The sequence below is a fragment of the Montipora foliosa genome, chromosome 4 (assembly GCF_036669935.1).
Source record: "Montipora foliosa isolate CH-2021 chromosome 4, ASM3666993v2, whole genome shotgun sequence".
NCBI lineage: Eukaryota > Metazoa > Cnidaria > Anthozoa > Scleractinia > Acroporidae > Montipora > Montipora foliosa.
This window is the reverse complement of record NC_090872.1, coordinates 34,009,805-34,021,596: the sequence shown is the minus strand read 5'-3', so window position 1 is coordinate 34,021,596 and position 11,792 is coordinate 34,009,805. Positions and strand designations below refer to the sequence as shown.

Genomic DNA, 11,792 nt, shown 5'->3' with positions numbered 1-11,792 from the left:
GTGAAAATAGTCAATTTGTGTAAATCTTACACTAGGGTGATGGATTCTTGGTCAATAACGTTAAAATCAAAAAGCAAACCTACCCCACCCAAACATGTAGAAAAACTTCATTACGCCATTTGGGACCTGTCTGGCAGCTTTCACCAATACAATGTAGTGTAAAACGCCTTCACAGAGCATCCACGAAAACAAAGCCAGTAGGAAGTAGTGCAACAAGGCCGCTACCACAGGGCACCCGGCCTGGAATTAACACACAAGCCGACGGTCATTTTGCGGGAAGAAAAATTTAGAACTGGACAGGAGTTTGCATGGGCTATGCAATAAACGTAAAAGTACACTACCTGAGTCAACTGTTCTATGAATTAATTTTTAAGAAAGGTTCTCATTTCATACTTTTGACACCTATTTCACGTTGATTCTTTTTTTTAGGCTCGATGGTTTAAGCATGGAAAAGTTATATTATCTTGATCAACCATCGAGCAGCAGTTATACAATTTATTACACATAACAAGAGAATTTTATTCCATAAAGCTCATTTGTACAAATCTATACGCTTTATTTTCACATGTGAAAAAGCCTATACAGCCAATCAGAATGGCGTACAGCTCTTTCACGTGTGGAAGTATAACCAATCAACTCTAGCGTAAAGGCCATCCCATGCCAATCACTCGTGCATCTCGTGCAAATCGTACTCTGTGTTTACTGAGTTTATGTTTCTAATTTGCGTTCATAAAACTATTTCAATGAAAATTATCATCTTATGTGTAATAAACCGCTCACGACATAGAAAGTGCTTTGTACGGGGCTTTATTCACGAGTTGTTTGTGTCAAAAACCCGAGCAAGCGAGGTACGAGCGAGTGAGGGTTTTTGACATAAACAAGGAGTGAATAAAACTCCGCACGCTGCACTTTTTATGACGTAAACTGTATATAACAAAGTATTCAACATACTGTATTTATCACTGAGCCTTCTGATATAACAAGTGCGCAAGAAAGTGCAATGGCAGCGCACAAGTTCAGCAGCACCTTTGTTCTCGGACTTTCCAAAATTTTCCAGAAACTAAGCGTCACCGCTACAGTAACACAAACAGCAAACAGAGATATCGAACAGCCAACGATTGAAATCAATTCCAAGGCTTTCTTGTGAGAAACTCCTGATTCCTAGAGGAAAACAAAAAAAAAAGTTACAAAAAAGCGGTCCAAACATTTGCCAGATCGCAGTTGCACAGTTTTCGTTTCTTTGTATTTTATTATTGTATTGATCTAAACCTACACAAATAGAACACGAATGTAGTTTTGTTGATGGCATTGTTAGGGCTTATTTAAAGATGAATAGAGGTGTCCTATACGGGACTGTAGTAGGCCCCTTGCGTGTGGGCTGAGTTTCAGTCTCATCTCAACCTTACGCGAGGGTTTTTTTCTGGGTGCTCCGGTTTCCTCCCTCATCAATATCGATTCACAACTAATCAACATCTAATGAATGAAGGGGGTAGTTTCCAAAAAAATTGTGGTGCTGCGTCGGTGGGGAAGTAGTATACAAAAATTTGGTTTTATCAACGGAGTTGATGATGTAAATTGGCCACCGTACAGAGATTCTAAAAGCTAACGTTTCGAGCGTTAGCCCTTCGTCAGAGCGAATCGAGGAATTATGGGTTTCGTGTACTTTTTATAGTAGAGTGGGAGCTACGTTATTGGTGGTAACATAGCAACGTGAAAAATAGGAATATATTAGTTAAATGAAAAGCGTTCGTTAATACCGTGAGGATTAAGGGTGCCGATTTGGAAGATGAATTTTTGTTCTAGATTCTTGCGGCTTTCCGTCGTACCTAGATGTAGGGAAAGGCCGCAGATAGCCATGTGTTTTTTGGAATGGTTAGGGACATTAAAATGACGAGCGACTGGCTTAGATCAAGAGAAAATGAGGGGACGGAGAAGGAGGCTCCCGGTCCAGCCCTTGGGATATGTCATGTCCACGAAAGTTATTTTTAGACGAACGGAAGTCTTCCGAGACGTCCGCATGCAGGCCAGCCTCGGTCCGATGTTTGAAAGAAAATATATATTCCTCAGCCTTCCACGTGCGCCATCATTTTCTCTTTTCACTAAGAATCTGAGAGCGAGGCAAGACTGCATGCGGACGTCTCAGAAGACAGACTTCCGCTAGAACAAAGACCTCCGCTCGTCTAAAAATAACTTTCGTGGACATAACATATCCCGGCCAACGCCTTGTGCCTCCCTCTCTGTCCCCTTATTTTCTCTTGCTTAGATGCATCTTTGTCATTCTTCTCAACATCGCGAAGGTGTTCGCGGAATCGGTCACCTAGTCGTCTACCTGTCTCGCCAATGTATAATTTATTGCATAATATACAGGTTATGCAATAAATGATATTTGCGGAGGTACATGTGAAACGATCGGTGATCTTAACAGATCGCTTAGGTCCCGATATCTTGCTGGTGTTAACAATGAAAAGGCAAGTTTTGCATCGTGAGCGCGCGCATTTTTAAGTGCCGGGTTGCTCGTTAGTTTTGAGCGCGCTTCTAACTAAAAAGTTGCCTACGTTTTTGTCGCGTTTGAATGAAATAAGTGGAGGTTGCGAAAAGATTCTACCAGTCTCGGGACCATTTTTGAGTAATTTAAAATTATTAAGAATGATACTTTTGACTGCGTGATTATGCGGATGGAAAGTGAGGGTGAATGGAATTCTGTCATTCTTATCTTTTTGTGACGTTTGTAGTGATGACTGTCGATCAAATTGTTGGGCGCGATGATGGCCCGCTTTGACCACATAGACAGGATAGCCACGTTTTTCGAAGAACTGGCACATCTCCTCTGATATTCTGGAAAAATCGGAGTTATGACTACATAGACGTCGAAGTCTAAGAATTTGAGAAGGAATGGAGTTCTTGACATGAGATGGATGTGATGATAAATACAACAAATAACTGTGAGAATCTGTAGGTTTGTAGTGCACACTGGTACATAGCACGTTACCACTAATAGAAACAACTTTGATATCAAGGAAAGCCAATGAAGTTTCCGAAATTTCCCAGGTATATTTGAGAGCCGGATGATCATTTTATAACCTCCGCCAATTCTTTTCATCCGGCCCTTAAATATATCAGAGATGTGCCATCAAACATGGACTGTATAGAGCGTTTTCACTCACGTGACCAGTAGCCATATTGGATTACTGAAACAAAAGAAAGTATTTGCATAAAAATAGAGATCAATTCCCGGAGGATTTGTTTTGGAACACCAACATGGCCGCCGTGACGTCATGTGAAAACGCTCTATAGCGGCAGCCAGAGGCGCCTTTGTATGCTTTCAGCCCGATATCGTGAGCTGCGCCCTTTCTCAATTCAGTGCCCAATACTGCAAGAAAAGGCTGATTAACACTGCCAGTTATTGTTATTGTTATTTTCTATCATGGTCAACAGATGATATTAAGGCCACCGCACCGAATCGGAAAATTTGCTTCAGAAATTTGCTGATGATTTAACTTTAAATATATTCCTGTAAAATCGGGCGATAATTCAGCAGCTAAGGTGGTTCAATCTATTGCTGAATGGACAACTGTTAATCGCATGCAGCTAAACTTCAAGAAAATCTGGGTGCCGATTTGGAAGATGAATTTTTGTTCTAGATTCTTGCGGCTTTCCGTCGTACCTAGATGTAGGGAAAGGCCGCAGATAGCCATGTGTTTTTTGGAATGGTTAGGGACATTAAAATGACGAGCGACTGGCTTAGATCAAGAGAAAATGAGGGGACGGAGAAGGAGGCTCCCGGTCCAGCCCTTGGGATATGTCATGTCCACGAAAGTTATTTTTAGACGAACGGAAGTCTTCCGAGACGTCCGCATGCAGGCCAACCTCGGTCCGATGTTTGAAAGAAAATATATATTCCTCAGCCTTCCACGTGCGCCATCATTTTCTCTTTTCACTAAGAATCTGAGAGCGAGGCAAGACTGCATGCGGACGTCTCAGAAGACAGACTTCCGCTAGAACAAAGACCTCCGCTCGTCTGTAAAATCGGGCGATAATTCAGCAGCTAAGGTGGTTCAATCTATTGCTGAATGGACAACTGTTAATCGCATGCAGCTAAACTTCAAGAAAATCTGGAAAATGGTTCTGAAAGGTAATTCCACCAAGGCATTACCAGTTCCTTTGGCTTTTATAGAACGCAAACCCAGTCTAAAGTTGCTGGGTGTAACATTGCAGTCCGATCTGTACAACTGGAATTTACATCCAGATAATATCCTATCGAAAGCTAGCAGTCGTTTGACTGTACATCTTACCTGTTTGTAAATTCTATGGATTACTGTTGGATCATCTTCATCTTCTTTTCGTTAGTCTTATTTTACCTATATTTACATATGCTGTGGAAGTATGGGGCTGCGCGTATTATCATATGTACTTAATTCGTATTGACAGGATGTTCAAAAGAGCTTTTAAGCCTGGTTACTGCAATGAACTCTTTTTCAATGAAAATATTATTTCGCTGAGAGATAAGAAATTATGGTACAGAATCTCCGACAGTAATTCCAACACAGCTTTAGATGATCTACTTCCCCCAGAACGAACTATTGTTACGTTACGTAGGAGGCGTCACTCTTTTTCAGAACTGAGCGTTTTAAGGGAACTTTTGTAGGTGGGTGCTTGTGCTCTAGTTAGTTAATTAATTAGTCGTCTGTAAGACTTAATTTATATCATTTTAACTTAACACGTTTGTTGTTTAGAGTGTTTTAATAAAATCCTTTACTGCTGTTATTATTATTATTATTATTATTATTATCATTATTATTATTATTATTATTATTATTATTATTATTATTATTATTATTAATATCATCATTATTTCAGTTTTGCTATCCTGTTTTCAGCTAGAGTATCTAAGAAAACGAGAAAAGTGCTTTCGGCAAATAAAGCGTTCATAGAGGCAAGCATCGCTCGCCCCAATCCCTCAGTTTGACCTTGTCCCACCCTAGAGCAAAACAAAGAAAAAGAGTCCAAATAGATGACGCCTCGTGTCTGTTCATTTATACAAGGTTAAGTTACTCGAACACTAATTCTGGAGCGCATAATCACGATTCCTTACCCGTGATCCATGTGGATCCATGAGGGCGGCAAAAACCGTCAGGTGATTACACTCACACGTTGTAATCGAAACGTTTGATTCACGGCTAACGAACTTACAACCGTTCGTTTTCCACGTCATAGAATCTCCTGGTCGCCAAAACACGCATTCCAGTGTGACATTCGCGCCAAATCGGTAATTGAGGTCTTGAATATGGGAAAGCTAAAATGAAGAAAGATGAGTTGTATGAAAAAGTAAATCCGGTAGGTAGCCCTTACATATCCGAGCGAGGCAGACTCCAAAAGTCCGACGTTGGATCAGTAATCTTCGTGTGGGGTGGCAGATTTCTGAGCTCTAGAATTCAGTAACAAATGCAAAATATCTTCGCTTCCTGTTGAGGAAGGGCCATTCCATTACACGATGCCTTAAATCTAGCATTTTTTATTTTAGAGATATAACTTTCCAGCTAGCGCAAACAGCTTCAGCTTGCTTGGTACTTGAACGCCCTATTGAAAGTCGATAATTTTGATTTTTTTCTCGTCAATTTCTTTTTCAAAGTAGTTACAACATTTAGTTCTTGTATTGGTAACGACAACAGAAATTTCATTCGGTTGGGTTAAAAATTAACTTACACAATTGGTGGTTCGTATTTGACGTCATGGTGGCCCTGTTCGTTGGCCAAAACAATAACCTATCTCTCCGCTGGGATCTAAACTTGATTATTATGCAAATTCTGCGAAAAGAAATTTTATTGTATAGCGATACTCACCGTTGCGTCATCTATTGTCATTAATTTGCCCACCAGATCGAGATCTATTGACTTTCGAAACAAAGACTCTTTTGCTCTGTGGTTGGCAAAATTTAAATATCAAAAGAATTGTTTATAAACAGTGAATATCGCTATTGCCAACCAACATGGCCTCATTGTTACATGGGTGAAACCAAGAATACACGCAGGCTTGTTTGTCATTGTCCATTTTCTACGTTTGTAGGTCAAGTGTTCACCAAATTACAGCTCGGGGAAAATAAAGATGAATCGCAATTATACCATTTTGTTTTGCACAACGATCTTCACCGGGGTAGTTAGGACTTCTCGGGGCCTGGGGTGGACAGTGCACGAGACAATGGTGGTAGTGGCATATAGAGCCTGGTCAGAGCTGTCTTCTTTTGGAAGAAGCAAAACATCGTTTAAACTCAAATAAATCGCTGTAACAATGCGAGAGTTTTGAGATGAGGTGAAGGCTTGGGGAGGCAAATATATAGAGCTTTGTCTGAATTTTACTTGAAGGCCATCAGTAAGAACCTAAAAAATGATCACATAAAGATGACAACGTCAGAAAATGCTTTGAGGTCGAATAGTTTCAGAAGTGATTATTAAGCTAACACAGCGCTGTTCAATTCCTCAGGATCAAATGTTGTGTAATGTACCTCTACAGCTTCCTTTAAAAAAGAACAAAATAACTAAAAGCATTTTTTATAACAACTGCTGATAGGTAGATATGTAATTGCTCTTGCGCCAAATACTCCCAAACTTGTTAATTACTTGATTCTTCATGTTTCTGTTCGTTTAATAATTAAGTGTTTGGAATTTGTTCTGGATAATATTTTGCATTATAATATCTGTCGCCAACTTGTGAGTTGAACTTGTAACATACTTTATTTGTTGAGACCTAATTAATTCAGATGCATCGGTAAGTTAAGGACGGTGCCTAATAATTTAAAGGTTTTCTTCGCGGGTTCCTGAATATGGGGAAAAGCAAAGTGTTATTGAAACCCAAAAAGAAAATTGGGGGTAACCACGAATTTTTCGAAGATAATCAATCAACAATATTTGTAAAAAGCTTTAAAATACAAAGCAATGTATGGCGTTCTTTGCCAAATTGAAGCTTAATTATCTCTGAAAAATGTATGATTCCCCCCCCCCCCCCCCCTAATTTTCTTTTTGGATACCAAGAGCACTTGCTAAGTTCTGCTTTCTCGGCATAGTTTTCAACCGCGTAAAAATATCCCTATATTAATAAGCACCGCCGATAGGAAATCCGAGTATCTCGAGATGCGCAGAATGTTACGTAGGCACAGTCCTCAAGTAATCTCTTTCTAGGCGTACCTACTACTGTTCCAAGTTGTAGATAAAATGCGAGCGGGAGATCTGTATTAGCGCAAATCAGACCCCCCATAAAGATCGGACGCGAATATTTTATCGCACTTGTGAAAACAATAAATTGAATACAGTGGAGAGCTGTATCAAAGGTTAATGAGTGCTAATTAGATGAACAGGAGTTTGTATTAAAAGTAAATTATATAATATCAGAAACCCTTTATGGGTTTCTGATAATATACATGTCTTTTTTCGTTTAGATTTATTTGTCTTATTTGCTTTTTGATTTATGAGCCCAACACATTTGAAATAAATAAATAAATAAATCATCATCAGTAGACTTTGTTTCGAAAAAAAAACCGCGTGAGTTCGTCAATGATTTTCTTTCAGCCTGTGTTGAGTGTTAAATTCGTCCTTTTAGCCAATCAAAATTCGACATCCTATTCACAAAATGTGATAGTGGTGGAGATGCCCCCAATTTGCGCTCATTTGAACTATTTTGCAAAATGGTGAAGCGCGTTCTCTTAAACATGACAATTAGTATATCCAAATTTATTTTCGATAGTCGCTAGTGTCGCTACATTTTTTCCTATCATCACTTGGAGAGACCTACTCAAAAATGTACCCTAAACAAAATAACATTCATACTACGAACCAAACCACAGGTACGGATCCAGGATTTTTCTCAGGGTGGGGGTGGGGGGGGGGGGGGGAAGGGTGGTGCACCATTGGTAACATTTCCTTTTCTATCAGAATACCAGTTATCTTAGAAAGCCGTAAGTCATCTCAGGGGGAGTGCGCACCCCCTCCATCCTACCCCTAGATCCGCCCCTGAAGCCATAGGGAGAACGCCGTGAGGATCTTGTAGGGACTAGCATGACATGTATGTCCAGAAATTCAAGTAATTCGATACACGACCAATTTTGACACCCGAAACGAAGTGTCCCTTTGATTCTAAGCCTTTGCTAATAATTTCCAACAATATGGAATCAGGGTAAAGGTTATTTAGCTTAGGATAAATGCAGCTGTTTATCTTTACTTGAGGAGCTGCATTTGGGGAACATTTTGTGACGTTAATTGTCTGTATTCCGAGACACGTGTAACGTTGAAGTTGTGGAGAAGACGTGCGTGACGCTTATTGAAATACGTGTGCATTTAGTTACTTGCATTTCCTGGACATTTCTGACATTAACTGCCTTGGCTTGGCTCAAGTCTGTTTTGGAAGACAGACTGCACCCCAGATGTTGTGTGTCAACGACACAGGCTATTTTAGCCATTACCTGACTGATTGTGCTAACATGGTCAACCCTTATCAATAGGTTCTTTGTCGAAACTGCTTGTGGCGGTATCGATTCATTATTAACTGTGGCAGCGACACTTAATCCATAATCATCAATTGCCTTCACCAAGATTTGACTACTTTCTTGACCAATCGGCATCTGTATATAAAGACGAAACAGAGGAGTGGACAGAACTGACAATGAATGAAATGAATCATTGGCGTCGTGGCATCGTGGTATCGATTCACGGTTTCGTCGCCATATGTGCGTTGAGTTTGTTGGTTCTCTACTCTGCTCCGAGAGGTTTTTCCCCGGGTGCTCCGGTTTTCCCCTCTTCTCAAAAACTAACATTATATTTGATTTGTTCTGTTTCCAGTTGATTTGTAGTCTCCCCAATTAGTAGAACCGCGCACCGGTGGCTCAGTTGGTTGAGTATCGGGCTGCCCTACGGAAGGTCGTGAGATCGAGTGCGGCCGGACCAACACTTAGGTTCTTAAAATAACTGAGGAGAAAGTGCTGCCTTTGTAATTACGTCCACATATGGTTTCCATCTCCTAGGTATTAATCTCTTTTTCGTTCTCTTGTTCAGTTCATTTTTACCTTAACTCGTAAATTACTGAGCAATATAATATTTTAGTTGGAAGTTATTAATGGTGTATTTAAGAGAGTTATAAAACCATTACATAACATCACATACGTTTGCCAGTTCTCTCCAGGTGGCAATATTTATCGGGTCCAACAAATTACTGGCAACATGTCCAAAGTTGTTGAAGTCTCCAGTTGAACTCACATTGCTATATTTCCCATTATACTCTGCAATATTTAATAGTATATCAACTGCTGTGATCAAGTCTTTTCTGTATATTCGTTGCGGCCTTGTAGAATTGTTCGCCACGATCACCTGAGAAATATTTGCCAGCGTTGAAAGAACTTGCCTGGCATCCAGTTCTGCATCATGACCTTTGATTATTGCTGCGATCTAGAAAACAGAGCGTGATTAATAAAAGAAAAAAAAGCGAGCGAGAGTGAGAAGATTATATTGCCGGTAAAACCGTTCTCAGGTTGAAAATCCGTTTTTACCAAGGTTGAAGACGCATTCAGATGAATTGAAGATACTTTTTTGCAGCCTAAATTAAGCCTAGAGAAAAACTAGGGTCATGTTAGGATTATTTTTGGTTATTATACATGGATATCAATTGACTTATACAAAAGAATGTAATGAAAAGAACTGTGATGAGTTAAGTATGTTCGTTGTAGTGGTGTAGTGGTGAAATCGCAGGACAGTATATATAGATCTGGAGGGCCCGAGTTTGAGTACTGTAAGTGCATAGTACGGTTCTTTCTTCCCTTACTGTGTTTTAATGTTGAGACTGAATGAATAAGTGTATGAATATAGAAACTGATAAGATGATACGAAACATTGAGAAGATATGTTGAGATGCGTAAGACAGAGCTTGAAGGAAGGTATAGGTGATCTCAGTCCCTTTTGGGAGATTGAGAGCTGCTTGAAACTAGGTAGAGTGCATATTCCAACCTAAGTAAAATGAGGATCACCAATTAAACCTAGGTAAAGAACGATTCAACCTGACACCGGATTTGACCGACAACATATCAGCAGTCACCGGCGGTGGTGTTTGCCATTCAAGAGCTAAAGACAATGGAGCAGGCGGATGTTTTAACTTGCAAAGGGTACCAAGACGAACCATTGATACGTACACGAGGGCACCCTAGCCCCTTCACACATACGTGTGAAATAACTGTAAAATCAAGGTTATCGCGCTGGTCTTACAACGAGTCGAAACAGCAAGTGGTTCTTGTTTCATCGAGAGTAACTGTTTACATCATTAGTCTAAAACGTACCACATCCGTAAGTTTGTTGAATTCGGCAGAACTGCAGTCTGTGAAATTTGCCTGATTCCATTCTTCTTCCTCAGAACAATGGCGTGAAGCAATTCCTACGGTACGGACAGGGAGGAAGAATACAGTGGAAACGCAGCGAGGCAATTATTAGTATCTTTGAGTTTTTGAGAGAACGTCCATTACCCTCTACTGCCATCACTAGTACTACTACTACTACCACCACCACCACTACTACTGCTGATGCTGCTTCTGCTACAACCACAACCGCAGTCATTAACTGCTGCTCTAATGTCGAGCTATAATAAAGCAACAAAGCATACATCCTATCTCACATTAAGAGATTGTGTGCGCAGTTTTCAAACAGTTTGTGACTAAAACTCATCTTGGACTTACCGCTGGCTCCGTTTGGACACAATTGAAAGTCCGTTAATCCCTTTGGGGTGAATAACCAAGACACTCCTTCTGATGTCTCAGCCGAACACCCTGAAAATCCAGAGAAGAAAATAAATTAACCAAAGAGTTTTAATGTTATACGTAGAGGACGTGGCAAAACAAAATCTTTGGAACCCACGTAACTACGGTTGATTCCCAATGACTTATCCTCCAACATAACTTAAGGAGGCTCGAAAGGGTTTCAAAAAATTTAGATCGAATAACGCTGCAACATTGTATCACGTAACAGCAATGTAATGGTATCATATGAAACACCGATTATTTCCAAAAAAGATGTGATCATTATTGTGACGTAGTTAGTTACCTTAGCAACGAGAAAGCCCAGCAAAAACACCCTATATTTTGGAGTTAGTTGCTCATATTTCAAAAACGAACTAGGTGACCCCCTTTTTTATTGCTGAAAAGTGATTACAAGGCCACGATGAAACTTTCGGCAAAGTTTAAAAGAATTCTGGGAGGAGGATTCAGAAAAAATCCCAAAATTAAGATGGCTCTGAATCTACTGGACAGAGTTTTTTAAAACTTTGCAAAAAGTTTTATCATGCCCTTCTGATTACTTTTCAGAAATAAAAAAGGGGGATCACTCAGTTCGTTTTTGAGATATAAGCAACTAAAGACGAAATAAAGGGTGTTTTTACAGGGCTTGCCCGTTGCCACGGTGACATATTACGTCACAAGAATGACTGTATCTTGTTCAGCAATAGTTCATGTTTCGTTTAGTACCACAACATTGCCAATAAATGATACAACGTCGTGGTGCCGATCCTTCTAATAAGAGCGTCACTTGGAAGCGTTGAAACTGGTTGATTCCTCAATACTGCACTGCGAATCCTGTACTGCGCGTATGGTGTGTCAATATTTATACATTGGTCAAATTTGCAACATTGTAAATATGGCGAAAGTCGGTCATATACGATGAAACAGGTATCAAAACACACGAGAGAAGTTGTGAATGACCCATAATTTATCTCTTTGCGAATAAGCGCGCTCATTCCGAGAACATGGCGAATTTTGTTGTTTCGATCTACGA

General features: G+C 40.0%; 1 protein-coding gene across 1 annotated transcript in view; it reads right to left on the bottom strand.

Moving 5' to 3' along the window:
* LOC138001250 (adhesion G protein-coupled receptor B2-like) overlaps positions 1 to 10,631 on the bottom strand; it is a 21,989-nt gene extending 11,358 nt beyond the window's left edge. The window contains exons 1-8 of the mRNA XM_068847896.1: positions 10,493 to 10,631; positions 10,310 to 10,404; positions 9,133 to 9,428; positions 8,450 to 8,588; positions 6,120 to 6,374; positions 5,083 to 5,293; positions 952 to 1,151; positions 84 to 240 (exon numbers count right to left, since the gene is read on the bottom strand). Of these exons, the coding sequence (XP_068703997.1) occupies positions 84 to 240; positions 952 to 1,151; positions 5,083 to 5,293; positions 6,120 to 6,374; positions 8,450 to 8,588; positions 9,133 to 9,428; positions 10,310 to 10,404; positions 10,493 to 10,631 (1,492 nt within the window). The remainder of the gene's footprint in view (positions 1 to 83; positions 241 to 951; positions 1,152 to 5,082; positions 5,294 to 6,119; positions 6,375 to 8,449; positions 8,589 to 9,132; positions 9,429 to 10,309; positions 10,405 to 10,492) is intronic.
* Between the last annotated feature and the right edge of the window lie 1,161 nt (positions 10,632 to 11,792).